Below are 25,145 nucleotides of genomic sequence, written 5' to 3'. Positions count from 1 at the left end.
GATTGTTATCCTTCCACCAAGTTTCTGTGATGTCTAATCAATGGGTCACAGTAATATGAGGGTACAAAATATATAGGAATGAAAGCCTAAGTATGGTGCAGGCAAACTACGGCCTGCAGGGTGGATCCAGCCTGGGGCATTGCCTGCGATGGTGCTGCTCTCAGAAGTGGCTGGCATCAAGTCCCTGCGGGAGCAGTAGAGGGCTTAGTGTGTTGCCCTTGCCTCCAGGCACTGCCCCCTGCAGCTCCCATTGGCTGGGAATAGGGAACTGTGGCCAATGAGAACTTCCTGGAGGCATGGCAAGGGTAGTGGGCAGAGCTGCTTCAGGTAAGTGGCGCCGGGCCGGAGCCCTCCTGCACTCCAACTCCCTGTCCTGAGCCCCCACACCTGTCCTACACCCCAACCTCCTCATATTCCCCTGCCCTGGTCCTACATACACTTTCCCCACCCAGATGTGGCCCTTGGCCCAAAACATTTGCCCACCCCTGGACTAAGTAGTGCTGATGGATGGGGGCCTAGTGGTGGTGCATGTGCAAGAAAGCATAGAGGCAAATACAATAAAAATCTTAAATGAAGCAAACTGTAACAGGGATAGAAATTCTATGCTTCAATAATAATATATTCCTATTGCTATAATCTTACTTCCTACCTGACCAAGATGGTGACTGTGAAATGCTCTGGGGGAGAGATTATAAAAATAGAAAACTGAGTAATAATGGAAGACTTCAGCTGTCCCCATGTTGACTGGGTACAGGTCAAAGACACAGTTTTCTGACACCACAAATGACTGCTTCCTTGAGCAGCTAGTTCTGGAACCCAGAAGGGGAGAGGCAAGTGTTGATTTAGTCCTAAACTGAGCACATGCTTTGGTCAAAGAGGTGAAAGGTTTGCTGAGAGCAACCATAATATAAATTTAACAATGTTGGGGGAGACACACAAAGAAGCCCACCACAGTAGCATTTAACTTTAGAAAAGGGAATTACATAAAAAATAAGGAAGCTAGTTAAATGGAAATTAAAAGGTACAGCGATAAAAGTGAATTGTGTGCAAGGGCCATGGAAACTTTTTTAAAACACCATGCGTGTGGCACCAAACTCAGAAAAAACAGTAAGAGGACCAACAAAGTAAAAGTGATAAAAAGCAAAAAGGCACCCTTTAAAAATTGGAAGTCAAATCCTGCTGAGGAGAACATAAAGGAACCTAAACTTTTTTTGCTGTGTGTTTCAAATTCTTTTTTTGACTGTTAACTTGCCAGAGTTTAAGAACATCAGAATCAGGAAGACTGGAGGAGCAAGGCATTAAAGGAGCACACGAAGAAGAGAAGGCTCTTGTCAAGAAGCTAAGTGACTCCTTTGACTCAGTCTTTACGGATGTGAGCAATTGGTGACAATGCTGAGGAACTGCCCCAGCATGAAGTGGCAAGAGAGGAGGTTTTCTGGAACAAAGTGATAAATTAAACAGTAATAAGTCAGCAGGCACAGCAGGCATTCAGTGAAGAGTTGTGAAGGAACTCAAATAGGAAATTGCGAAGGGTGGTATGTAACCTACTTAAATCAGCGTCTGTACCAGCTGACTTGAGGCTAGCTAATGTGACAAACATTTTTTTTAAAAGGCTGCAGTGGTGAGCCAGGCAATTACAGGCTGGAAAGACTAACTTCAGTACCAGACAAACTGAGTGAAACTATAGAAAAGAACAAAATTAGCAGACACACAGATAAACACAAGCTGTTACAGAAGAGTCAACAGGGCTTTTGTAACAGGAAATGAGACCTCCCCAATCTACTGGAATTCTTTGAGGGTGAGCCAGTTGATAAAATACTTTAACAAGGTCCTTCACCAAAAGACTCACAAGAGTGTCATGGGATAAGAGGGAAGGGCCCCTAGTGGATCAATAACTGGTTAAAACACAGAACCAAAGGGTAGGAATAAATGGCTAATTTTCAGAAAGGAGCAAGGTAAAGAGTGGTGTCTCCCAGGGAGCTGTATGGGGACCATTCCAACATGAACAATGAGGTGACAAAATTTGCAGATCAGACAGTGAAGAGTTACAAAGGGCTTTTACTGATCTACACAACAAAAATGGCAGATGAAATTGGGAAATATACGCCCATCTCTATACACAACATTAGCTGTTACCAGAGACCTTAGATGGATTGTTTGGTTGGCTTTTTTTGACTGTTACTGTACAGTGAGCAGCTGTTTTCAATGTCTGAGGAAAGGAATAGATAATGCCACTATATCAATTTATGGCATGCCCACATCTTGAATACTGCATGCAGGGCTGGTCACCCCATTGCAAAAAAAGAGATATTAGAATTGGAAAAGGTACAGTGAATGGCAACAAAAACAATTAGGGGTATGGAACAGCTTCCTAGGAGGAGAGATTAAAAAGAGGGGGACTGTTCAGTAAAGAAAGCAGACAGCTACGAGGCGCATATGATAAATCATGAATGGGGTTGAGAAAAGGAAGTGTTGTTTATTCCTTCACGTAACCGAGGGGACCCCCAATGAAATTAATAGGCAGCACGTTTAAAGAAAAGCAAGTTATTCTTCACACGACTCAGAATCAAGCTATGGAACGTACATTGTGACCGCCAAAACAATGCTAACAGGGTTCAAAGGAAGAACATGATACATTCATGGAGAATAGGTCCATCAATGGCATATTCTGTGTGTCCCTAGCCTCGTTTTGCCACAAGCAAAAAAAGAGATGGGTCACTCATTGCTTGCTTGCTCTGTTCAGGCCCTCTGAAGCATTGGGCACTGTCAGAAGACAGGCTTGCTGGACCACTGGGCTGACCCAGTATAAGACTTACCTGCACCCCCAATAATGCTGCTTTACCCTTTTGCTCTTAAACCCCAGTGAAAACTGGACTCTAGGCCCTACATGCGCATAGTAATGCTGCCAGATTAACTTTATTGCAGCACTGGAAATGTAGGTAGTGACAAGTTTTCCTGAGCTGGAGCTTAAAAATGTAAAAGCTCTGTTACCAGCTGCTAACAAGTCACACAGCTAAACCTGGAGCCATGCTTGGAGATAATTTTGATCTAAATCTACCTCTAGTACACAGCACCCTGTTCTAAATGCTAGTGCAGCTTTTTTTGTTTAAAGCAGCCCAGACATCTTAAACATTTAGATGTCAGCACAAACAATGACAACGCATGTAGCAATATATGGTCACGGATGCCATACTGAATTTTGTAAGAGGTACAGCAAGTGACTTTAAAAAACAAATCACTCCGTAATATGTAAGCTTTAGAAAGTCCAGTGTACCATACTTAAAAGTGAGAGAGGTTAGTGCTGGGCAATAGCAGCTAATGATTTTAAATGCCCAGAGAGGAAACTCTTTGTTTGGCTGGAGGTATGCTAGGTGGCAGTATAAGCAGGGTCTTTATTTCTAGTTTACAATAGTTAAACAAAAAAAAAACCCCTTAGACTTCAGTGGCACAGTTGTAGATGCAGAACGTAGATGTGCCAACTGCTAGTAACGTATGGAGGCTTTGCCACATCCCTGTGCCCTACGTAAGTATTAGAAACAGTGTTTTAACTGTCTTCTTTCTAGGCACAGATAAGTGAGACTGCATTTAAGACAAGCAATGGGTGAAACTACTTTAGTACTAAGGTGCAAAACAGGCACAGGTTCAACTGAACTTCACTCCCATTTTCCTTCAGATTAGCTTAAGGTACTGTACTAAAATAAGCTAAATCTTTGTCTCCCCTGTGGCTCTTTGTGATTTAACTGTAGTTGATAAAATAAAAATATTTGGTCAGTCCTTTTGCTATGAGACTAATATAAATAAAAACTAAATATTTCCCCGCCTACTGTTTAAATATGAATATACAGTAAATGAAACAATAACTTTGCACTACTATGGCTCTTTGGCTCCTGCACCCCTGGTGATCTGAGTATCACTGGTGTGTCTACAACTGCATCTTTCCAAAGAATTAAGCTATTGAAAAACACTTACATGAGGCTATGCAATGTAGTGCGCATAGGGCAGCCTCGGGTACCAGAGCTTTATATATTTTGAAAGTCTGGAATTTTAATATGCATATGAATTTAACCACTTTCCTCAGATTTGTATTTACTCAGTTTTCTTCCTTTTCTGTAAATACTTCTGGTTGAAATATTCAGATTGTAATAGCCTGGACAAAGCACCTCTAATGAAGGTGCAGCCCTCGAACACTTACCAGCTCTGTTCTCTCTCTTTGCATTCTTGACCTTGTTTTTTTAGGTACCTATTCAGCATGCGAATATAAATTCAGGCACCTGTGTGTAAGAGTTGCATGTCCTTTAAAACATCACACTGACAATACGCCACCCACATACAGGGCAGCATACACAAGTTCAATCCACACAATGTTAGCAATTTTTTATTTTTAAAGTAGGGTTTGAATAAGACTCCACTATGACAGCTAAGAAAACTAGTTTAGTAAAATACAAGAGGCCCAAGTGCAGAAGTAGTTACATCTTCTGGACTGGTTTGATGCCCAGGATGTCAAACCCTTTGGCCATAACGGCAGCTGTTGCTTCACACAGCAACATTCTCCACATGTTCACCTTCACTATCGTTCCTGGAGAAGAAAGAAAAATAGTGCAAGCTTGAATTAGATGGTCAGGAAGCATCATAGATTACACATTACAGTCACTGCATTTGTGCTATTTCCACGATGTAGTACAGTTGGAATTATGTAGCTTCCATTACACTAAAAGGGACTGGTAAAACGCACTATTTAATACACTCAGGTGCTACAGCAAGTAGCATTTTCACAAGAGATGATCGATCACTAGTGCCCACTTTCTTCTCTACTTGAGAGAGTTTTGTTACATGTGCTAGCACTTGGAAACCTCATCTTATTCTGAACACTTGTAGGTTGCTTTTATAGCTATGGTGAATTTCTTTTTTAAATATAAATGGGAACGGTTGGGTTTTCTGTAAAGCAGAGACAGAGCAGCCAGTGTGGCCACAGACAGCCCTCCTTCAAACACAGCAATAGCTCTGTTTTTTGAATAGACCAAGACATGCACTTGTTCATAAAAATCAGTAACACTGGTCACAAAAACTAGATATGATTTACTATTAGCAATAGCTTTAAAGAACAACAAAAAGCTGCCTTGACATGCTTGTGCATTTGTTATCTTGCATCCAAGAACGACTGGAGTAACAGCATCCTTAACACAAAGTTAAGACTCCCCCCGCCTGGATGTTATGACCTTTCAGCCTGGAATGCTGGTACAAACCTGATCAACTGTATCATCAGAATTCTCCAATTACAACCTCACAGAGATGTGCTCACTGCAAGCAAGTTTAAGGGATGCACTCACCAGTTTGTCTGTCTTTTTCCACACAGTAACAGTTATCGTAGAACTCTGTAAAGGTGGTGGCCAGCTCATAGAGGTAGTCACAGAGTGTGTGTAATAAGAGATCATCCAAAATCTTCTGCAGAATCTCAGGGAATCTCAGACAGCATTTGCCCAGTTTCCACTCCTTTTCATGGTCCAGTAATATCTTTGTTTCTCTAGCTGCCTTCTGCAGCATCTCTTCATCAATGTTGGCCAGACGTGCTATAGATCTGACAAAAAAAGAAAAAAACAGCCTAGCATTGGTCATGCTTATGCATGGAATTTTGCAACAGGATTGAAGGGCCAAAAGCAAAGGGGTTCTGATTTGAATGATCTAGCTACGGAGTGGTAACTTGAATGGATATTAGAAAACAGCCTGAATTGCCTAGAAAAATATTCAGTTTCAGTACATTGCAAGAACATAGGCAATCAGTGCAGGAGGCATGCACTGGGTGGAGGAATTAGTTCACGGAAGCAGCAAGGGACTGGACACGCATTCAAGAGGAAGAGTGGATGAGAAGCTAAAAGGTGACCAGGCACTGATATGGGAAGAAGCCTGGGGGCTCAAGTGTATGTGGAGGCCGTGGAAAAAAAGCAGGAAAGCAGTAATAGATGGGAGGGGGAAACAGGGACAGGTACCCAAAAGAGGTGGTGGTGCACAGTTCCCTTGTGAGAGTGGGCTATGTAATTATTAATAAGCCTATACAAATATTCATTTGGGAGAGACCACTACCCTGTAATGTCAGTGAGAGATGTCTGCCTGGAAAACTTCTCCACACAGACCTGCCCTTTCTGAGGGAGGACATTGACTATGTTCACTAAGTAGGCTCCATCTAGACATGAAGGCAGAAAACAAGACAATGGCCACACTGCTAGAAAAATTAGATACGCTCGCCCTCCAGCTGGAAGGACAGCCTGCAGTGGCTGGCCAAGAAGGAGTTCCACTTCCACGCCCTCTCAGAACACATAGGGCCTAGATCACAGCACACCCACCTGCTAATACTGAGAACAGATTTACCAAGGCAGATGAAGTGTCAGCCCAGCACAAAGTTCAGGCTAAGCTGTTATGAAGCATGGCAGATATTTTACATTAAACAAGGCAGAGCTTTTCAGAGGGGTCCAGCTAGACTCCTCCTTTGGCATTTAAGGATATCATCAGGGCAAGCAGCTCGGGAAAGAAAATGAAACAGGCTTAAGGCCCCAAACACAAATAATTTTTTTTTTTTTGAGTAAGGGGCAGGAGAGCAAGGGAGACCACAGCTGAGATTTCCCTAGGAATTCTGTTATTTTTAGTTAATAAAAGATGGAATAGACATATTACACTTTTTGCAACCTGAAGGGCAACTCATTTTCAGCTTGGTTTTAAAGCAACCACAATACCCTTGAGCTACCTGATTCGAGTGAAGGCATAGAGCAAGTAAGCAGCTGTATTTCCTCGGTCATCCAACATTTTATCAAAAGAAAAGATGTAATCATTCATTCTGTTATGGGAAAGGTCAGCATATTTAATGCAGCCAAAAGCAACTGATGTCTGGGCAGCCTTCAGCTCTTCTTCAGTTAGGACCTACAGAAGACCAAAAAAAAAAAAAAACCACCAAGTTGTAACCATTCTGTCTCCCACATAGCATGCTTTGCTTCACCACAAACCCAGAGAAATGGAAAGGCCTCAGCAGGAAATATTCTAGAGGCACCAGCCAAGTAACATGCTGGGGGAAAACATGGTCAACTCATGGACTTTGACTCTGCTTTTTCCAGAGGGAAATTAACTAGTTAGAACCCATTTCAAAGCACTGATGATTGTTCAGCCAAATTTGCTTAACCCTTAAGTGAATTTTCTATTTCATCAAGGCTTACTATAAAGTGGACACCTAGATTATCTGGAAACAGAGCAGGATCAGCACAACACTTCCTGCTGCCAAAGAAGTCCCATGCAGGTGTCGTTCCTGTGACACTTAAAAGTGAGGCCCTGTGTTCTGTGCATGGACAGCAAGATTAGTGCCTGGGCCCAGGGCCTTTAACCAAAATGGCAGCTGGTTGTGGCCCCCCACCTAATTAGTGGTGAAGTTGCATAGTGGGTAAAGTGCTTTGGAAGGTAGAAAATGCCATGTAACTGTAAATTAGTATTTTGCCCCACTGTCTGATTGACCTCAGAGAGGTTTAGGAACAGTTTAGCATGCTCTCCTATATTCTAAAGGGCATCCATTCGACTTGTGTTCCAGAAAATGAGGATCTCTTCAAAATTAGATCACTTCCCATAGTGGAACACAGTATGTACCAAGGCGACACAGTTGAAGGCTATGCAAGAGCAAACTGCCGTGCTATGCATTTTTGAAGCCATTTTGAGGCTGTTGAAATCAGAGGGTGATTTGTCCACAATTCAGGCACTGATATAGAATTCCATACCTTTGCGATTTTGGAGCCTCATGTGTGACCTGCTTTAATTCCAACAATTTAGCAAATAACTAGCTACAGCGCACAGGAGTTTAATCCCGCAGAGATTCCAGTAGATATGCCACAAAGCCAATTCAGAGAGAGGAAAGGTTTGAGCCATGTTGGAGCTCACATCAAGGCCACCGTCTCAACATACATCTTTGCTTAGGGAGGCAGCAAAGGCTGCACTGTATGGAAAACCGCATTGCGTGGTTTGTGTTCTACCACCACCTGTTGGATCTTTAAGGAATCGGCTGTTTCCCCCTTTGCATCTCACCAGCATACTCTGGAGATTTAATGCTGTTTTACAATGCAAGAACTTCTCTCACCAGACAAGGAACAGGACCTGCCCCAACTTTATTTTTTTTTAATTGTTTCCACCGGGTGGCCACTCCTGACACTGGTATGGCTGCGGCAAGAGGCAGCTCTGCGAGTGCTAAGATGGGGTTCCTGGTGGACTGAATGTTCATTTTTAATGTATCGACCTTTGCTCCTGCTCTTCTATGGCCTGTGACATCTCCTCACCTAACTAACCTCTCCTATCTATTCTAGCTGCCAAGAGAATGTCTGTCCCAAAAACAGGATCAAGTCCTGGAGTTGCTTACCATCCTCAACTCCCTGTTCACTGGCTGTCCCTTTCTACCCATCTCACACCCTGCCCCCTTCTAAACCTTGGCTCATATCTCATCCTTTTCCCTATTAAAAATCCCTGCTCTCCCAAAAGGCTCCTGGCCCCATGCTGGGACAGTCTCCTACAACTCGGATTCCAAGCTGTTCCTGAAAAGCAGCTTGCTCAGCATTCTGCACCATTTTCAGGCAGAGCAAGGAGGGGTGCAGGGATGGCTACAGTAAATGCTTCCAGCACTGAAAGCTTTAACATCCTAATTTATTCTCCTCGATCCAACTGTGCAATAAATATTCCAGGGCCTGTCACCAAGGGGAAAAAGCCGACAGTAGCTAGTGAGGAATACCTAGTGCACACATGTGGACCCTCTTACTGTGCATTAAGGGAGTCTTCTTGCACAGTAGCTTAAGGCATTTGAGAAGTGCATTAAGCTAAACTGCCCAAGGGCATTCAGCATGTCCCCACGGACAGTAAGTGCAGAGTAGCTAGCGTGCTTTCAGTTCACACCCTAGCTTCCTGCCCACTAACTTCCCAATGCAGACAAGCCCGCGCTACGTTTCAAAACTACAATGTCCAGCCAGTGCTGAGGCTTTGTCTGCAGTCCAATCCTGCCAGCTCAAATGAGCTGTGATTAACTCAGAACTGCACTAAATCCATTAGGAATTAGCATCAGTGTCTACTCCACAGTGCAGGGAAATTTAAGAGCTTCAGAGGTGGGGAGTCTTTCTTACTGGTGTCAGGAACAATTCCAGGCCGTAAAACAGAGCTGCTTGCTAATCACAACATGCAGTAGAATGGTAACACTGAAAATAAGCCCAGTGAGCAATGTGATGGAGGGGAAAGTCTTGCTCTGTATATATTTCCCTTGGATCCATTATACAGAAGCATCCAGTACATACTTGTTTCCAAGAAGAAAAGTAAGCCATCACAATTACCTTGTCACGCTCTTTGTCCTTCAGTTTGTCCATTGATCGTTTCAGCCCCTCTTCCAGTAGCTCAATGAGCCGCACTGTATCCCCTGAACGAGTTTTGAACTTTTTCCTGAAAGCACATAGACATAGCTCGATAGAAACCCCACGGCTCACAATCAGCACTATATACAAGCCTCTGCAGAACTAAATCTTACAATTACTTGGGTGGCCCACATTTCTCAATAGTTTAATAGATTCAGCTGCACATTCCAATTGCCTCCGCCCCTGAGTTAAATGTATAAAACAGACATCAAACTGGTGCGCCTATAAGGGCAGATCAGAACTGTAATAAAACTAATTGGAGAAAAAGAAGGTTTACAATTGGCTGACCAAGGTGTCAGTCATATGTGTAGGACAGTTTCCTGTCCCATCAGAGCAACAATTGTCAGGAAAACAGCTCAAAACATTTCCCCCTGTTTTAACAGTGAAATGCAACAGCAAGGACACAGCATGTGGACTCTCAGCTACACGTAGCTCTTGCACAATGCATGGGTCTGACTGCAGTATCACTTAGGAGCAAGAGGAGCTTGAGATGGAGTACTAAGTAACTGGCCTAGAATAGGGGCATTGGGATCCCTTTCAATCTCCATGCAGCCCAAGGGAGATGGAGGTGGTGAAGGAGAAACGAAAACCACCCCTTCACCAACCAGAAAGAAGGAGACAGAGGACATAGCTTAGAGTGGAGTCACACCGACCCACAGTACAACACATGAGCATGCTGTGCGATATGTTCCTTGTGACACAGAGTCACAATACTGCAAAGTGAAGCTGCGAAAAACAGACGTGGAATTTCAAGCCATACTAGAATTAGTTTGTGACTTTTGTGGGCCACATATACTTCTATTTATAGCAAAAGGATAAAATAGGATTGTAAAAAAAAAAATGCTGAATTAGCTATATATCTCCTTCACAGAGAGAATCCTACAGGACAATTCTGGGGTTAAGGTGTTCCCAATTACCAAAACAGAAACACAAGCTATAAAAAGAAAAGGAGTACTTGTGGCACCTTAGAGACTAACCAATTTATTTGAGCATAAGCTTTCGTGAGCTACAGCTCACTTCATCGGATGCATCTTTTCTTTTTGCGAATACAGACTAACACGGCTGTCACAAGCTATAAACACATTTGCTATGGAGTAGACAGAATAATCTTGTCAAACAAAATGCAATCTAAGCCCACAATCTAGCCAGAATAATATATAAAATATTTTTCTTATGGAAAATAAATTCAGATTTCTTATTTTGCAGTTACTTTACCAATGAATAATGAAACACTGGTTTGCAATGTTAATTTAGACATACATGAACTTCATTTACAAGAAATCTGTTTTTTAAGATAGAATTTTCTCAAATAAAAACAGGGCAGAGCTAGTTTGTTTGGGATGGAAAAAGAGGTGGCTTTAAAAATATAACAACCAAAAAACCTGATTTGTTTAGATTCCAGAAAAATAGTGCACTTTTATAGAATAGTAACAGAATATATGGAAAGACAGTCACAGCAGACATGCAAAAAACTCATTAATAAGTGAACTTTGTTTCTTCATTATTTTAGATGTCAACATGTAAATCAAAATTTTCAAAGTCCAAGTACTCGTATGATATTTGCATTTTAAGTCCTCATACAAGAATCTCTCTCAAACAACGTGACAGGGTCTACTGGAATCTGACCCTGAAAACTGCAATATGATCTGACTTCTTTTCTTTTTCTGTTGTCTGATGCTGAGACAGCCTGGCAAGTGTAATCACAGTATCCATTAAATGTACCATGAAATGGTCTATTCATTCAACTTACTTATCTTCTCCCAGTACCACTCCAAATGCAGCATGGACTACTCTGGTCACGACAGGGTCATACCAGCCAATCATCTGACCTGCTGCATATACTGTCTGCAAGTGCACTGACTGCGAAGAAATAGAAAAATAAAAAGCAGTTGTCAACTGCATTTTCCAATTGTCTTTTTCCCATTAAGATTCTGGTATAAATACTGTAAAATGCTTTTGTACCAAGAGTGTTATTACAAGGAAAAATAAAGCTTCCCTAACTGATCACGTCCCCCTTTAGACTCATTGCACAGGACACTTGTAATGACGAACCACTACTGTCATCAGTTTCTACAGACTATTCAGATTTTCAGAAAGTATCAATGCCTGATACTTTTAAAGATCCCTCCCCAATTCTCGGTACAAGACTGTGTGACAAGTACATCACCACTGCCTGCATTTTATAGTTCCCATTTAAGTGAATATAAACGTGGGTGAAAGGTACTCAACGGACAGGTCTGGAGACTCCACAGATAAGGCAATGCATGAACAGTGACAGTGCAGGTTTTTATCACTCTCTCCAGCCATTCAGATTCAGCACTGACCTGGATGTGCGGATAGTTTTGTTTCCCGGAGTGTTAAATCCTTGGGCACTGCTGAGATGGCCGCGAGTCTAAACTGTGGTGGTGAATTCTGTGATTGGCCCACAGCCCATCAGGAACTGGACTGTAATTACCAAATAATTTCACATAAGGGCCAATAAATAGCCATCAGGTGATAACACCTTCTAGCCCCTGTCCTCTAGGCTAGAGCGATATCTAGTGATTGACTGAAGAACAAAGCAGAGGTCGGGGTACTCACCTGCCCACTATCCACCACATAAACAATGATATCAGCCTTTTCCTCAAATAGCCTTTGCTTAAGAGCAGCTAAGTCAGATGTATCATATGTGAAACCTCCATCTGACTTCATGATTGTTAAAGGAACAGAGCATCCTGGGACAAACACAATCTTCCGCCCGTCATCCATCTGTACAAATCCTAGGGAAAGAGGTCATTTGAGGGCAAGCATTCAAGAGAGATTTGCAGAAATATGCAAGTTGTTAGATGCTACATGTAAAAAGTGATAATGCTCTAAAGCTTGTGAAAGCCAGTTGCTCCTATCTATTCACATTCTATCCATTTTGTGCATGTCTCATTAAATGCTTGATTTCTTAAAAAACAAAAACACCACCAATCATCTTTTGCAAAGAGAGCATAGATTTATACAAATCTAGTTTTGCTGGTGAAATAACAGGCTATCATTAAGAGAGTTCTAGCTTGATTTTAAAACCATTGTAAGTTGGTATCCTGATGTACTTAGTGCAGAGGTGGGCAAACTACGGACCGGGGGACCATTCTGCCTGGCAGTTGAGCTCCCAGCCGGGGAGACTCGCCCCTGGCCCCTCCTCTGCTGTCTACCCTTCCCTGCAGCCTCAGCTCATCGCGCTGCGCTCTGGGCAGCAGGGCTGCAAGCTCCTGCTGGTCAGTGAAGCTGCAAGAGCCGCCGGCCTGCCTCGGGGGTTGGATAGGACGTGGGAGTCCTGGGGGGCCTGTCAGAGAGTGGGGGTGTGGATAGGGGTTGGGGCAGTCAGGGGACAGAAAGCAGGGGGGTTGGATGGGGGTGGGATCCTGGGGGGTGGTTAGGGGCAGGGGGGTCCCGGGAGCCCCAAATTCCCAGACCTTTCTGAACGACAAAAACAAGGAATAATAGCCCGTGTCTCTCAGCAGGGGAGCATTTTCTAGTCAAAAATATAATGGAGGGGAAGGACAAGTGTCTAATCTGGGGAACATTAATCTTGAAAGTGTCTCTAAACAAACTAGTAGAAATTAACACTCTCTCAAACTGAAAAAATATTAAAAAAAAATGAAGTGACTGGACAATTGTTGATTTTTTGACGATGTTAAGGAACATGTTACCTCTGTCTTCAAATTCTTGCACAATATCTTTCATCATATCTTGGTAGAACGATTCCCCTCTCTCTATTAGTTTAATGTCCAAGCAGTCATAGATTTTTTGGAACTCTGAGTAGGGAAAACAGAGAGAACTATAAAAAAAAACAATACGTTCAAGATTTTGACTGATTGTATTAAGACTCGAAGCAAAAAGACCCTAAAATATGACTGAAATGAGAGGAAAGATGGTCCTGAGGCTAAGCCATAGGCCTGGGAACCAAGATATCTGGGTTCAATTCCAGCTCTCTCGCAATCTGTGACCATGGGCATGTCACTTGTTTTCTGTGCCTCATGTCCCATCTATAAAATAGAGTTACTGTACTTCCTTACCTCGGGGGTGGGGCGGTCAGGCTGAATTTATCAGTCACTGGGAGGTACTCAGATACTAAGGCAATGGGGCAAAACCTTCAATTACTGAGCCATACTGGACAGAATGGCACATTACAGAGGTAAGTAACATTTAATAAATAAAACAGGCCACAGCAATACTATACTATACAGCATAAACACTTCAACAATTTGTCAGAAAGAGATGAAGGGTTTCTCTCTTTAACAACCTGTGTTTCAGAAGCAGACAAACAGAGGTGCAGGAAGGAATAAGGGTCAGACATTTTGTTTGGAAATGATCGATTATTACTAATATTAGACATTTGTTAAGCACCAATCAGCATAATACTTAGATGTTACTCTACATTGGTACTAATGTCATTGTTGCTAACTCTTCAAAACCACTCTTCCAGATAGTATTAAGGGCAACACCCATAATGCTGTTTGGGAAAAATCTGAGGATCCTGGGGTTTTCAAGTGTGGTTGTATTCATTTTAAGTGAATTCTGCATCCTGCTCTGATGTTCTGATATGTATGGTGGAGTTCTATGGAGCAAACCTTCCTCAGCCATATTGCTCCTTTTTATCCCAACGAATTTTATCGATTTCCAAAGAATAACTTGTGTCTCAGATCAACATAAAATGATCTACTTAAAACAGGTTTCAGAGTAACAGCCGTGTTAGTCTGTCTTTGCAAAAAGAAAAGGAGTACTTGTGGCACCTTAGAGACTAACCAATTTATTTGACCATGAGCTTTCGTGAGCTACAGCTCACTTCATCGGATGCATGGCATGCATTCGATGAAGTGAGCTGTAGCTCACGAAAGCTCATGCTCAAATAAATTGGTTAGTCTCTAAGGTGCCACAAGTACTCCTTTTCTACTTAAAACAAACACTGGATTAAAGAAATAGACACTAATTCTAACTGTTACCTTTCCGAGATACATCGCAGATCAGTTTCCATGCTTTAATGAAGTCTGGATTTTTGCTCTGTAGTAGGACCACACACTGGTAGGCTCGCTTCTTAAATTCTTCCTCTGTGTCAAATCTCCGCTTGGATTCCTAGGTTAAAAACTATATGTAAGAAAAAGTCTTTTCTCTCCTATGCAAAACAGTATTTCTGACATTCTGCTTTAAAGCAATTTTTTATTTGGTGGAAGGGAAGCAGTGTGGCTTAATGGGTAGGGTAAAAAATTACTTTTACTAAACCAGTATACAATTCCTGAGACCGGATACCTGTATTTCATAAACTAAAATAAGCAATTCTTTACTTCTTTAACAAACCCAGTTAAAATTCATTTTGTTTCAACAATGTTATACTGATCATTCACAACAGTTCTGAATTATTGCTTCATTTAAAAGTAAGAGGAGAACAAGTGGACATATTAGCTAAAATACCTTGTAAAAAGCTTGGAGATCCCCAATGGGGGGTGAAACAGTCAGGAAATCCGGAAATTTATCTTGGAGGTGAGCAATGAGCATTCCAAACTGGGTGCCCCAATCTCCTAAATGGTTTAATCTGGCCAACAATTAGAAAGTGCAAAACAAAATTATGTATCATATGAGAAATCAGAACTAAAACAGGCTGAAGATTGTTGGTGGGGGAAGGGTGATTAGAGCTTTTCAGTCACATGGCTTGCTGGGGGTTGGGGGGTAATGCCGAATTGTGCTGCTACACTTGGGGTATTAGTTATGATGTATTTTTAAGTTATACTAAGGGTGGCTAGAACAGACGGACAGGCATCACTGGTGCACTTGTACAAATCGAGATAAACAAACTTGTCTGCCAAGTCCAACAGTGCTCACCTCAGAACATCATAGCCCACAAACTCAAACAGACGGCACATGCTGTCTCCAATAACAGTCGACCGCAGGTGACCAACATGCATCTCTTTGGCAATGTTAGGGGAAGAGAAGTCAACCACCACCTTCGACAGGGCAACAAATGAACAGAAACATTATTAAATGACGCACTGTACAATGTCCTGCTCTCAGGGCAAAATTTGCAAAGTTGTGGATACATGCCTTATGGATACGTGCAGTCACCATGACTGCATACACAAGTGATGTATTTGCATGTGGCAAATGGTCAATTACAACTGGCCATTTGGGCAAGCTCAAATTTCCTGTATGTGTATAACTGTAGTCATTTTATAGTTTGGTGATGGTTTGAAAGTCAGGCTCTAAATGTCTAGAACTCTTCTGGCTGCAACAAATATTTGGCTGTGAAAATTACCTGTATCCCTACTTACACGCTACAAACAAATCCTTAATAATTAAAAATAAATGTTCCTCTTTTACACAGCATAGGATAGGTTTTAAAAAGTAGAATAGCCACCCAATGAGCTGGCACATCAAACTCTAAATGTGGCTTTTAGCTCCAAACTCCAGCAAACAATTCAGAGCAAAAACACCCTTTTTAGGCTGAATCCTGAAAATCAGATCCATTGGCACAGACCTCTGTACCCCCAAGAAACTTACACAAAGCTATGTAAAGGACGATCATTTAACAAACAAGACGGATGTACAGAGATTTTATATATATATATATATATATATATATATATATATATAGCATACAAAAAACTATGTTAAAAGAAAATTATTAATGTTGCGAAGTCAAGCACTCAGAAATCAGGAAATGCCAGATTTGAGGTCAGACTCCATGTGCATTTACATATGATACAAATTTCAATTACATAATGACTGGGGCTGTCAAGCGAGTAAAAAAATTAACTGTGATTAATCACGCAGTTAATAATAGAATACCATTTATTTAAATATTTTTGGATGTTTTCTACACTTTCAAATATATTGATTACAATTACAACACAGAACACAAAGTGTAGAATGCTCACTTTATATTTATTTTTGATTACAAATATTTGCACTATAAAACAAAAGAAATAGTATTTTTCAATTCATCTAATACAAGTACTGTAGTGCAATCTCTATCATGAAAGTTGAACTTACAAATGTAGAATTATGTACAAAAAAACCCGCATTCAAAAAACAATACAATGTAAAACTTTAGGGCCTACAAATCTACTCAGTCTGACTTCTTGTTCAGCCAATCACTAAGACAAACAAGTTTGTTTACATTTATGGGTGATAATGCTGCTCACTTCTTAATTACAATGTCACCTGAGAGCGCGAACAGGCATTGTAGCTGGCGTCGCAAGATACTTACGTGCCAGATGCGCTAAAGATTCATATGTCCCTCAATGCTTCAACCACCATTACAGAGGACATGTATTCATGCTCATGACGGGTTCTGCTCAATAACGATCCAAAGAAGTGTGTACTGACGCATGTACATTTTCATCATCTGAGTCAGATGCCACCAGCAGAAGGTTGGTTTTCTTTTTTGTGGTTTGGGTTCTGTAGTTTCCGCATCAGTGTGTTACTTTTAAGACTTCTGAAAGCATGCTCCACATCTCATCCCTCTCAGATTTTGGAAAGCACTTCAGATTCTTAAATCTTGGGTCAAGTGCTGTAGCTATCTTTAGAAATTTCACATTCGTATCTTTGCATTTTGTCAAATCTGCAGTAAAAGTGTTCTTAAAATGAACATGTGCTGGATCATCATCTTAGACTGCTATAACATGAAAAATATGGCAGAACGTGGGTAAAACAGAACAGGAGACATACAATTCTCCCCCAAGGAGTTCAGTCACAAATTTAATTAACGCATTTTTTTTAACGAGTGTCATCGGCATGGAAGCATGTCCTCTGGAACAATGGCCGAAGCATGAAGGGCATATGAATCTTTAGCGCATCTGGCACGTAAATATCTTGCGACAACAGCTACAACAGTGCCATGCGAATGCCTGTTCTCACTTTCAGGTTACATGGTAATTAAGAAGTGGGCAGCATCTCCTGTAAATGTAAACAAACTTGTTTGTCTTAGCAATTGGCTGAACAAGTAGAACTGAGTGCACTTGTAGGCTCTAAAGTTTTACATTTTTAAAGTTTTACACTGTTTTGTTTTTGAGTGAAGTTATGTAACAAAAAAACCCACTACATTTGTAAGTTGCACTTTCATGATAAAGAGATTGCACTACAGTATTTGTATGAGGTGAATTGAAAAATATGATTTCTTTTATCATTTTTACAGTGCAAATATTTGTAATAAAAAATAATATAAAGTGAATACTGTACATTTTATATTGTGTGTGATAATTTGCTGCCACTTGACCTGAGTAACTGACAGCGATAGTATGCTGTCGTCCTCTATGTGGACCGCATGAGAAGGGGATGAGACATACACTTTGCCCACGATCTGCACAGATATTTGCTGACAAAAAAGGAATAGGGAGATTCAGGAATCACAGGCTTCATTCCAGGCTCTGAAGGGAGAGTACTCGAGTGGGCACAGGTTCTTCTGTCCTTTCCTCCCAAGCTTGACCCCTTCTTCTCCCTCCCACCTGTCCCTCTTCTGTCTCTTTCCCACCCATGTTCCCATGTCCCATTCCCCTTAACAACCCAGTCTCCACTCCTCAGGCTTTTCGTCCACGTCTCCTTGCCAAGTCAGTCCTAGTCTCCCCCTCTGCCATAACAGCTGCAACCCTGAAGTGCCCACTATTAAAATAGTAATAACTTGTGTATTTGTAGTTGGAATGTTTATTAAAAGCTTCATTATAAGCTCAGTAAGAAAGTACATGCTTACCAAGCAAAATCAGAGTCAGAACCATTCATCAGCACTTGCTGTTGCACTGAAAGCAGTACTGAAACTTTAATGAAAGTTTACTAGCACACCTTTTTCCTGATTTCAATAGCCGGTGGTTGAACTCCATTCACCAGTAAACTGCTCAGTTGTTTGGACACAAAATCCTTTCTCAAGTGGACGTTAATAAAACCTTTAGAGGAAAAACAATGGTTGTTGGTGCTATAAAAGTATCCTTGAAAGCCATTTAATTGTGTTTCGTACCAAAGTTCACAATTCCCTAGATACAAGGAAAACACAGTATTTAAAACTAACTTCAGAACATCTTAATAAACTTTTTGTTTCTATAACAGGAAAAAACACATGATCACTCTCTGAAAAAATGATAGTTAATTTACCAGGTTATGAGAGACTGTTTTCCACAAACAAATTGCTATTAAGCAAAGATGTCTAAACTATACGTATCAAATGCTACAAGATCTGCTAAGTACATAACCTGCTTTGGGGTTTTTGTAATCAAGAGTGAACCCAAGAGTGAAATATTTGACAAAAAGTGTATCTTGGGGTGTTTTGCAAACACATTTTGCAAACACATATATACGTAAGTGACATTACACAAAGCTGTTCCAGTGAGTTATCCTGAAGGCACTTACGCACATGAGGCTATGTGCTATGTAAAAGTGCCACCAATTACCATATATTTAAAACCACAGTGTCACAATTAGAAAAATTCAGACTCGCAGATTCACATATGGGCACTGCTTTGATTTTACTGAGCTGCAGGAAGAAAATTCACCCACTGATTCTAATGCAAGTGCTATTAAGCAGATTTTCTGCTGCTAAATTAATCAGGCAAAACTGAATGTAATTCATATTTTAATTCTATTTATAAAGCTAAAAAATAATCAAACTAGATTTTGTCTCCTTTATTGCCACTTGGTAGAATAGCTGCAACATCAAATTTAAATGTTGGGAAGGTACAACAATAGAGTGACCATACCAGGACCAGCGATTTCAACCTTCTCAATGTATTCGTTGTCAGGAATGTTTCTGGAAATGTTATCAGCAATTTCTCTTGGGCTCACTTTCTGTTCGTTGGTTTTGGAAAGCATCTGAAATGTAACGAGAGGATTCAGTACAGTCTAATCCTGGGGGAATCTGATGGGAAATAAAATATAACCTGAGTTGATACTACACTGAAAAGACCCACTAAATTCCTCTCTTCTAATAAAGTCTGTGGAATATTAAGAACTTAGTTCTGTAAGTATGTCACACATGGCATTCCCATGGGAGTTAATAGGAGTGCTACACACAAAGCCCTGACAAGATCTGGTCCTAAAACATGAGGAATTTGGTACCACCTTAAGATGTCCTGATGATACTACAGTTTATAACAGAAAAGTGCAAAGAAAAATATAACAGCAATATATATAACTAGCTAGTTCAAATATTGTCTTTGCTCATCATGTGCAACAGAGGTCTAAATATATCCTGCTTTTACACTGCTCGAAACTGGGTTTCCAGGCCTCACTAGTATATCTAAAGTGTTGATTTGCATATGCTATGTGAACCCCCAGAAAATCTGCATGGTTGCTTTTGAAAATCCCACTAAGCACTAATCATCATCATGGCAAATCTCAAAGAAACGTGGCCTTCTTGCAAATCAAGAGCCACTCGGATTGATCTCTGGCAAGGTGCTTAAACTGAATATACAATCAGACTACTTTATGTCTATCACTGGCAATCTCGTTGTGCCATCAAAACTTTTGGCATCCATATGATCACTGGCACGCACACTTTGGAATTCACTGATCTTCCATTCTTATATGTCCATACCAAGAAAGCTGTTGAAACTGAATCAGTGCTGGAGGCGACAGTTGTTGAGTTTGGCTTTGATTATTCTTGTTTCTGATCTTGTCCTCTCACTGTACACAGAGCAGCTGACAGAGATGCCACTGAGGCAAAAATGACCAATGAAACCTTGCAAAAGGGCCATTCTGGTAGCCTATGTGTAGGTGACAAATGTAAAACTGATGTCTGGAATAGTAAAACGTTGTCCAAAACACCTAAAGCCATCCACCTTGTCAATCAGTTGAAAACAAAATTGAGGATTATACATTTTTGTTCTCAGGTCGCCCTGATTAAGCACTCTGGGCCTTTTCTAAGCTAGGTTTTTGTTTCAATCGAGTTAGCCAACCTAATCTGAAGCACCACTCAGCACCTAGTGAAAACCTTTCACATCATGCTAGCTGGTCTTGGCTGTAACCTAAGCTCCTTGCAGGTTACACCACAACCAGCTAGTGTGGTTTGAACTGTGCCTACACTAGGCGCGGAATGCTGTTTCAAATCATGTTCACTAACTGAATTTAAAACAAACAAAAAAAGCACCTTCTTTTCTAATTTAGTTACAACCCTGGGGTCAGCCAAAACCAGATCTGAAAATCCCCATAGTACCCAGCATCTGATGAGGGGCTCAGTTGGCTATTTGCACCTGCCCAAGCATTAAAAAGTTGATGAGTGTGTGTAGAATTGCCCTTTTCTGCTTCTCCCATCACTCCTGCAAGCACAGAAAGGGAAAAGCAGCTTTAATATCACTTTTAAAAATATCAGTGACTAATTCCCCCACATCATGGCCAAATCCATTTTGGGGGATTTTCTATCCATTCAAGTGCACGTGAGGTCACTGTACTGCCCTAGCAGGCCCTGGGTGAAAACAAAAGGGACCTAAAGTGTTTTGAGTGACTTTGGCTGGAGTGAAGGGGAGTGATATTTAGAAACAGGGAGGGCAGCCATGCCTGGTGTGTACAGCATCATACAGCAGTGACTCTGAAAATCCCACCAGCTGGATGCCCAGTTTTGAAAGCAAATTTTTAAAAAGTAAGCACTGTCCACACTGTCCCATACAATTTTCCCTTGTTGTCCAAAAACTGGGCATATCAGTCCCCTGTAGAGCGCCAAAACTTCATACAAATCTTCAAAATTTACTTTACAAAATGTAACGAAGATCAGATTTTAAAACAAACATTCCCCTGCCCAATTTTTAATTCACACATTACAACAGTGTGCTAACAGTGTGCAAGTGTCTGAGAGCTAAAATGTGACACTGACTAGGAAAAAAACAAAAGTGAGAAGAATCATATGAAAAATAACTCTTCAATATAAACAGGGATGGGCAAATCAGAATTTTAAAATGTTTAGTTTTTATAATCAAACGTGTTATTTTTACCAAAGTGAAGGAAATGTATTGATTTTTATTATGATTTTTAATCTGACAGTGTATCTTTAAAACTATTACTTCAGAGAAATAACTACATAAGACTGAGCTGGGCTGCCATTAAGTATTGCAAATGACGTTCTGATATGTGAATCACAATCAGGCAGATCTGTTGCCTTGCATTAGGACTACTATAAGGAGAACAGTGCAATTAAATATCCATGAGCTTAGCAAATTTGTTGTAAAATAGCATTTCCTTCCATTAAACTTAATACAGGGTGGGGCAGAGGAAGAACACAAGTTCCCAAGTCCCCTGACTCTTTGAATCTTACAAGTTACCCTTTAAGAGGGCCCTGATATTTAAAATTGCATTGAGGACCTGAAATTCTGTGAGATAAATCAATTCACTGAACAAACTATGCATTCACGCTGCATGAAATCTGACATAAAAGTGTGTTTCATGGAATTTGATTTTCTTCTGTCATTCTGTGGTGTTTTCAAACATCTATCACCTTGTGAGGTAAGCACCATTTCACACCAAGGCCACAGGCTCTATTATTTTCTCAGTGATTTGGATTCCAGACTCTTGGATGTTTATACTGTTACCATCCAGTCCACCATGAAATGTTACAGCTTAACAAGTTTCAGTTTCAGATATAATGCGGCACTATATGATTCATTTGATCCTACCATCAACACAACATAGCCCGAGTAAAGCTTGAGAATAGGCAAGGAAAAAATCCTCTCTTTTCAGCAGCAATAACTTTAATCAACCGCTCAACAAGGGAAAAGCTGCCAAAACAGGGGAAATAAATGTTGAGCCAACAATTACAGGTGATGGTATCCAAGTCTTTATGAAGGCAATAACCCACATATCTGTTTCGCTAGCAGTGCTTTTGGCTGAACCCCAGTTACAATATACTAATTAGCTCCCAATAAGACAAAACACATTTGTGATGGCTGTTTCCGCATTGGCAGGTCAAACGGAGAGGCTGTTGGCTGGCATGTATCAGTGCTGCCCAGGGGTCAGAATCATTCCTGCTACCACACAGCAGCAGTGTACAGATTTCGGTCTCTTTTGAATGCTAGGTCATGTGACTCCCAAGAACTGCAAGGTGCACGTTATAACAAGGGAGCTTAACTGGAGTTGGAATCATGCTCCTGGGGGTGGGGGAAGAAAGGCCACATGGCCTTTACAATTCCATAGTGCCCAGCACTAGTTCCATAGTGCCCAGCACACTGTTAGTCCTGTATGAACAACAGAGAGTTCTAGAGCCATGTGTAAGGAAAGAACGAAGCCTGTATCAAAGTCCAATACAGCTAGCCTTAAGGCATCAGTTCCTCTGACAGTCTGGGACTTGAGAAACTATATAAATGACCCTCAAATGCAAGTACGCATTTGGGCATCAAGTAATGAAAACAAAGTAGACAGTACTGTATGAGAATCCTAACAATGACTTAATTGGGGTAAAGTGGCGGTCAAGAGATATTTAAAAAAAGACAATACTCTGAAAGTTTGTATCTGTGCAGTCACCCAAGGACCTGTTACGCTAAGAGACAGGCAGATCTTTCGGCTGAGGCTGTCATAATATGCTAATGAGATCTAAGGAAGACAACACACATTTGTGAGGGCTGTTTCTGCATTGGCAGTTCAAACCAAGAGGCTGCTGTCTGGCACGTATCAGTGCTGCCCAGGAGTGAAACCCCATGAGACAGGCAGTTTGCATAGCAGCTGTATATAACAACCCCTGTAGGTATGCCATGGGGAGACAAGCATTTTGCTTACTACAACAAGGGCTCTGAAATAAAGAGATATATGTTTAATAAATTAATAAACGCTTATTAATGAAAAAACTCATAAAACAGGAAAGCAACTTATGTTGAGAATTATAGTGTGGAAGACGTACGTTTATAAAGCGACAAAGACATGAATACATTGGAAGTTTGGATAGTTTCACAGCTATACTGAAATTCACTTTCTGTTAGTTCACAATGCACCTAAGTTACTCATTTTTCCCCAGAGCCTAATTTTGCTTCCTCATTATAACCCAACCCCTTCCGACTCTTCATTTGCTTCCTCTTTTATTTTGCTCCCCAGTAGCCAAAGTACACTCTGAAAAGGGCAACACTAAAACCATCAAGGAACCCTAAGAATATTTTAACCAGGTGTCAAAGAATTTACACACACACACGCACGCACACACTCAACAGCAATGCCTGTTATTAAAGTTGCCAAACAATTTCCATTATAATCCCGAGATATCAGTAGCCTACAACGTCGACAAATTAAGTTTTGAGGCTGAAATTTTCCATGATTGATGTCTGCCTGAGGAGAAAGTTTGGTCAAAACAGGTCAGCCACTCTGAGACCAAAGTCAATGAAAAATTGATAGTTTTGGCTAGGATAGGATAGTTCTGACCATTTTTAAAAAAACAGCTCCAGCACTGCAGTGATATGGAGTAGGAACTTGAAATTGGCAGGGGGATAACCAAACATTAAGAAAGGTACCTTACCTTGTCTGCATGTATCTGTAGACTATGTAAAATAAATAGATGATATAAAAACTAATACAGATTTTTTTGGGGGTGGGAGGCGGAACAGATCAAAGCTAGTCCAAAAGACAATGCTCTCAGATTCTCCAGAGCTTTTGTGACAAGCTGATATTTATGAGAGAAGTCAGTTTTCTTGATTCTTTGGACAAAAGACTTGATTCCATTTTTCTTTTCTTTTTATGAGACATTGCTGATCTCATTTGATTTTATCAGAACTGCTTCCTTTTTGCTCAGATCTGAAATAGCTTTTAAAAATCAGACTGATCTTAAAAATGTGTTCTCCAGAAATTATAGAATCCAGACATTCCTCCTCTTGGGAAATGGGGAAAAAAAACAACAACTGCAATATATATAACTAGCTAGTTTCAAATATTATCTTTGCTCATCATGCGCACCAGAGGTCTAAATATATCCTGTTTTTATGCTGCTCGAAACTGGCTTTCCAGGCCTCACTAGCATATCTAAAGTGTTGATTTGCATATGCTATGTGAACCCCCAGAAAATCTGTATGGTTGCTGCAGTAATCAAACACACTGTTAAGAGGCAGCAATCCGGATTTATTCACTCTCTCATTTAAAAAACAAGGAACATTTCTAGGGCTCACCCAGAACCTACAAATTTGGCTGCAGCTTCACTAAAGAGCTAACCAGGCTCTTACTCAGGTTTTGTTCTTAGCCCAGCTTCTGTCCACAAACAATAACCTCTGATCTGAATTTGGTGGTGCTTTCTACCTGGACTAGCTGGCTTGTCTGGGTGTATAGACTAAAGCCCAAGTACTGCTCTCACTTGGGCTGGTAATTTGCACATTTTGCAGTGAGCAGGAAGGCTGAGCCACTCATTGTCCTCCAACATCTTCCCACAATTCCCCCCATGTGCCCAGAAGGATGAGTTCTTCCACAATTCACTGGGAAAGAATCAAAGAGCCTTAATCTACTGCAGCATAAAGAACTTTGAGACATACCCCAGAAGTCCTAGTGACACAGCTGGGTAGTACAGCCCCAGCAAGGATGGAGTAACTCAAGAGTGGCTCTGCAGTGTGGCTGCTCACAACCGAGTTGGCTGACCCTCGTGCCCATCATTTGGGTTAACTTTGCAATGAAGACAACTCCACGCCATGCATTATTACTTGACATCCTTCTCTCCTTTATTATCCTACATCTCTCATAAAGCATTACTGACTCTCCCTTCCTGCAGTTTTTTTTTCCTCTTTTTTCATCGCCCATCCTCAACTTTCTTGGAATAACTTTGCTGAACAATGGTTA

General features: G+C 41.0%; 1 protein-coding gene across 2 annotated transcripts in view; it reads right to left on the bottom strand.

Moving 5' to 3' along the window:
• Positions 1 to 4,348: 4,348 nt before the first annotated feature.
• The window catches only part of RARS1 (arginyl-tRNA synthetase 1), a 28,854-nt gene continuing 8,057 nt past the window's right edge, over positions 4,349 to 25,145 (bottom strand). For both annotated transcript variants that reach the window (XM_084636940.1, XM_084636939.1), the window contains exons 4-15: positions 19,118 to 19,229; positions 18,210 to 18,310; positions 15,258 to 15,379; positions 14,850 to 14,970; positions 14,384 to 14,513; positions 13,091 to 13,195; positions 11,994 to 12,172; positions 11,164 to 11,273; positions 9,336 to 9,441; positions 6,737 to 6,909; positions 5,328 to 5,575; positions 4,349 to 4,576 (exon numbers count right to left, since the gene is read on the bottom strand). In XM_084636940.1, the coding sequence (XP_084493066.1) occupies positions 4,467 to 4,576; positions 5,328 to 5,575; positions 6,737 to 6,909; positions 9,336 to 9,441; positions 11,164 to 11,273; positions 11,994 to 12,172; positions 13,091 to 13,195; positions 14,384 to 14,513; positions 14,850 to 14,970; positions 15,258 to 15,379; positions 18,210 to 18,310; positions 19,118 to 19,229 (1,617 nt within the window). In that variant the 3' untranslated portion in view covers positions 4,349 to 4,466. The remainder of the gene's footprint in view (positions 4,577 to 5,327; positions 5,576 to 6,736; positions 6,910 to 9,335; positions 9,442 to 11,163; positions 11,274 to 11,993; positions 12,173 to 13,090; positions 13,196 to 14,383; positions 14,514 to 14,849; positions 14,971 to 15,257; positions 15,380 to 18,209; positions 18,311 to 19,117; positions 19,230 to 25,145) is intronic.

This window comes from Lepidochelys olivacea (assembly GCF_965140295.1).
Source record: "Lepidochelys olivacea isolate rLepOli2 genome assembly, chromosome: 8".
In the NCBI taxonomy this organism is placed as follows: Eukaryota; Metazoa; Chordata; order Testudines; family Cheloniidae; genus Lepidochelys; species Lepidochelys olivacea.
This window is presented reverse-complemented; position numbering and strand designations above follow the sequence as displayed.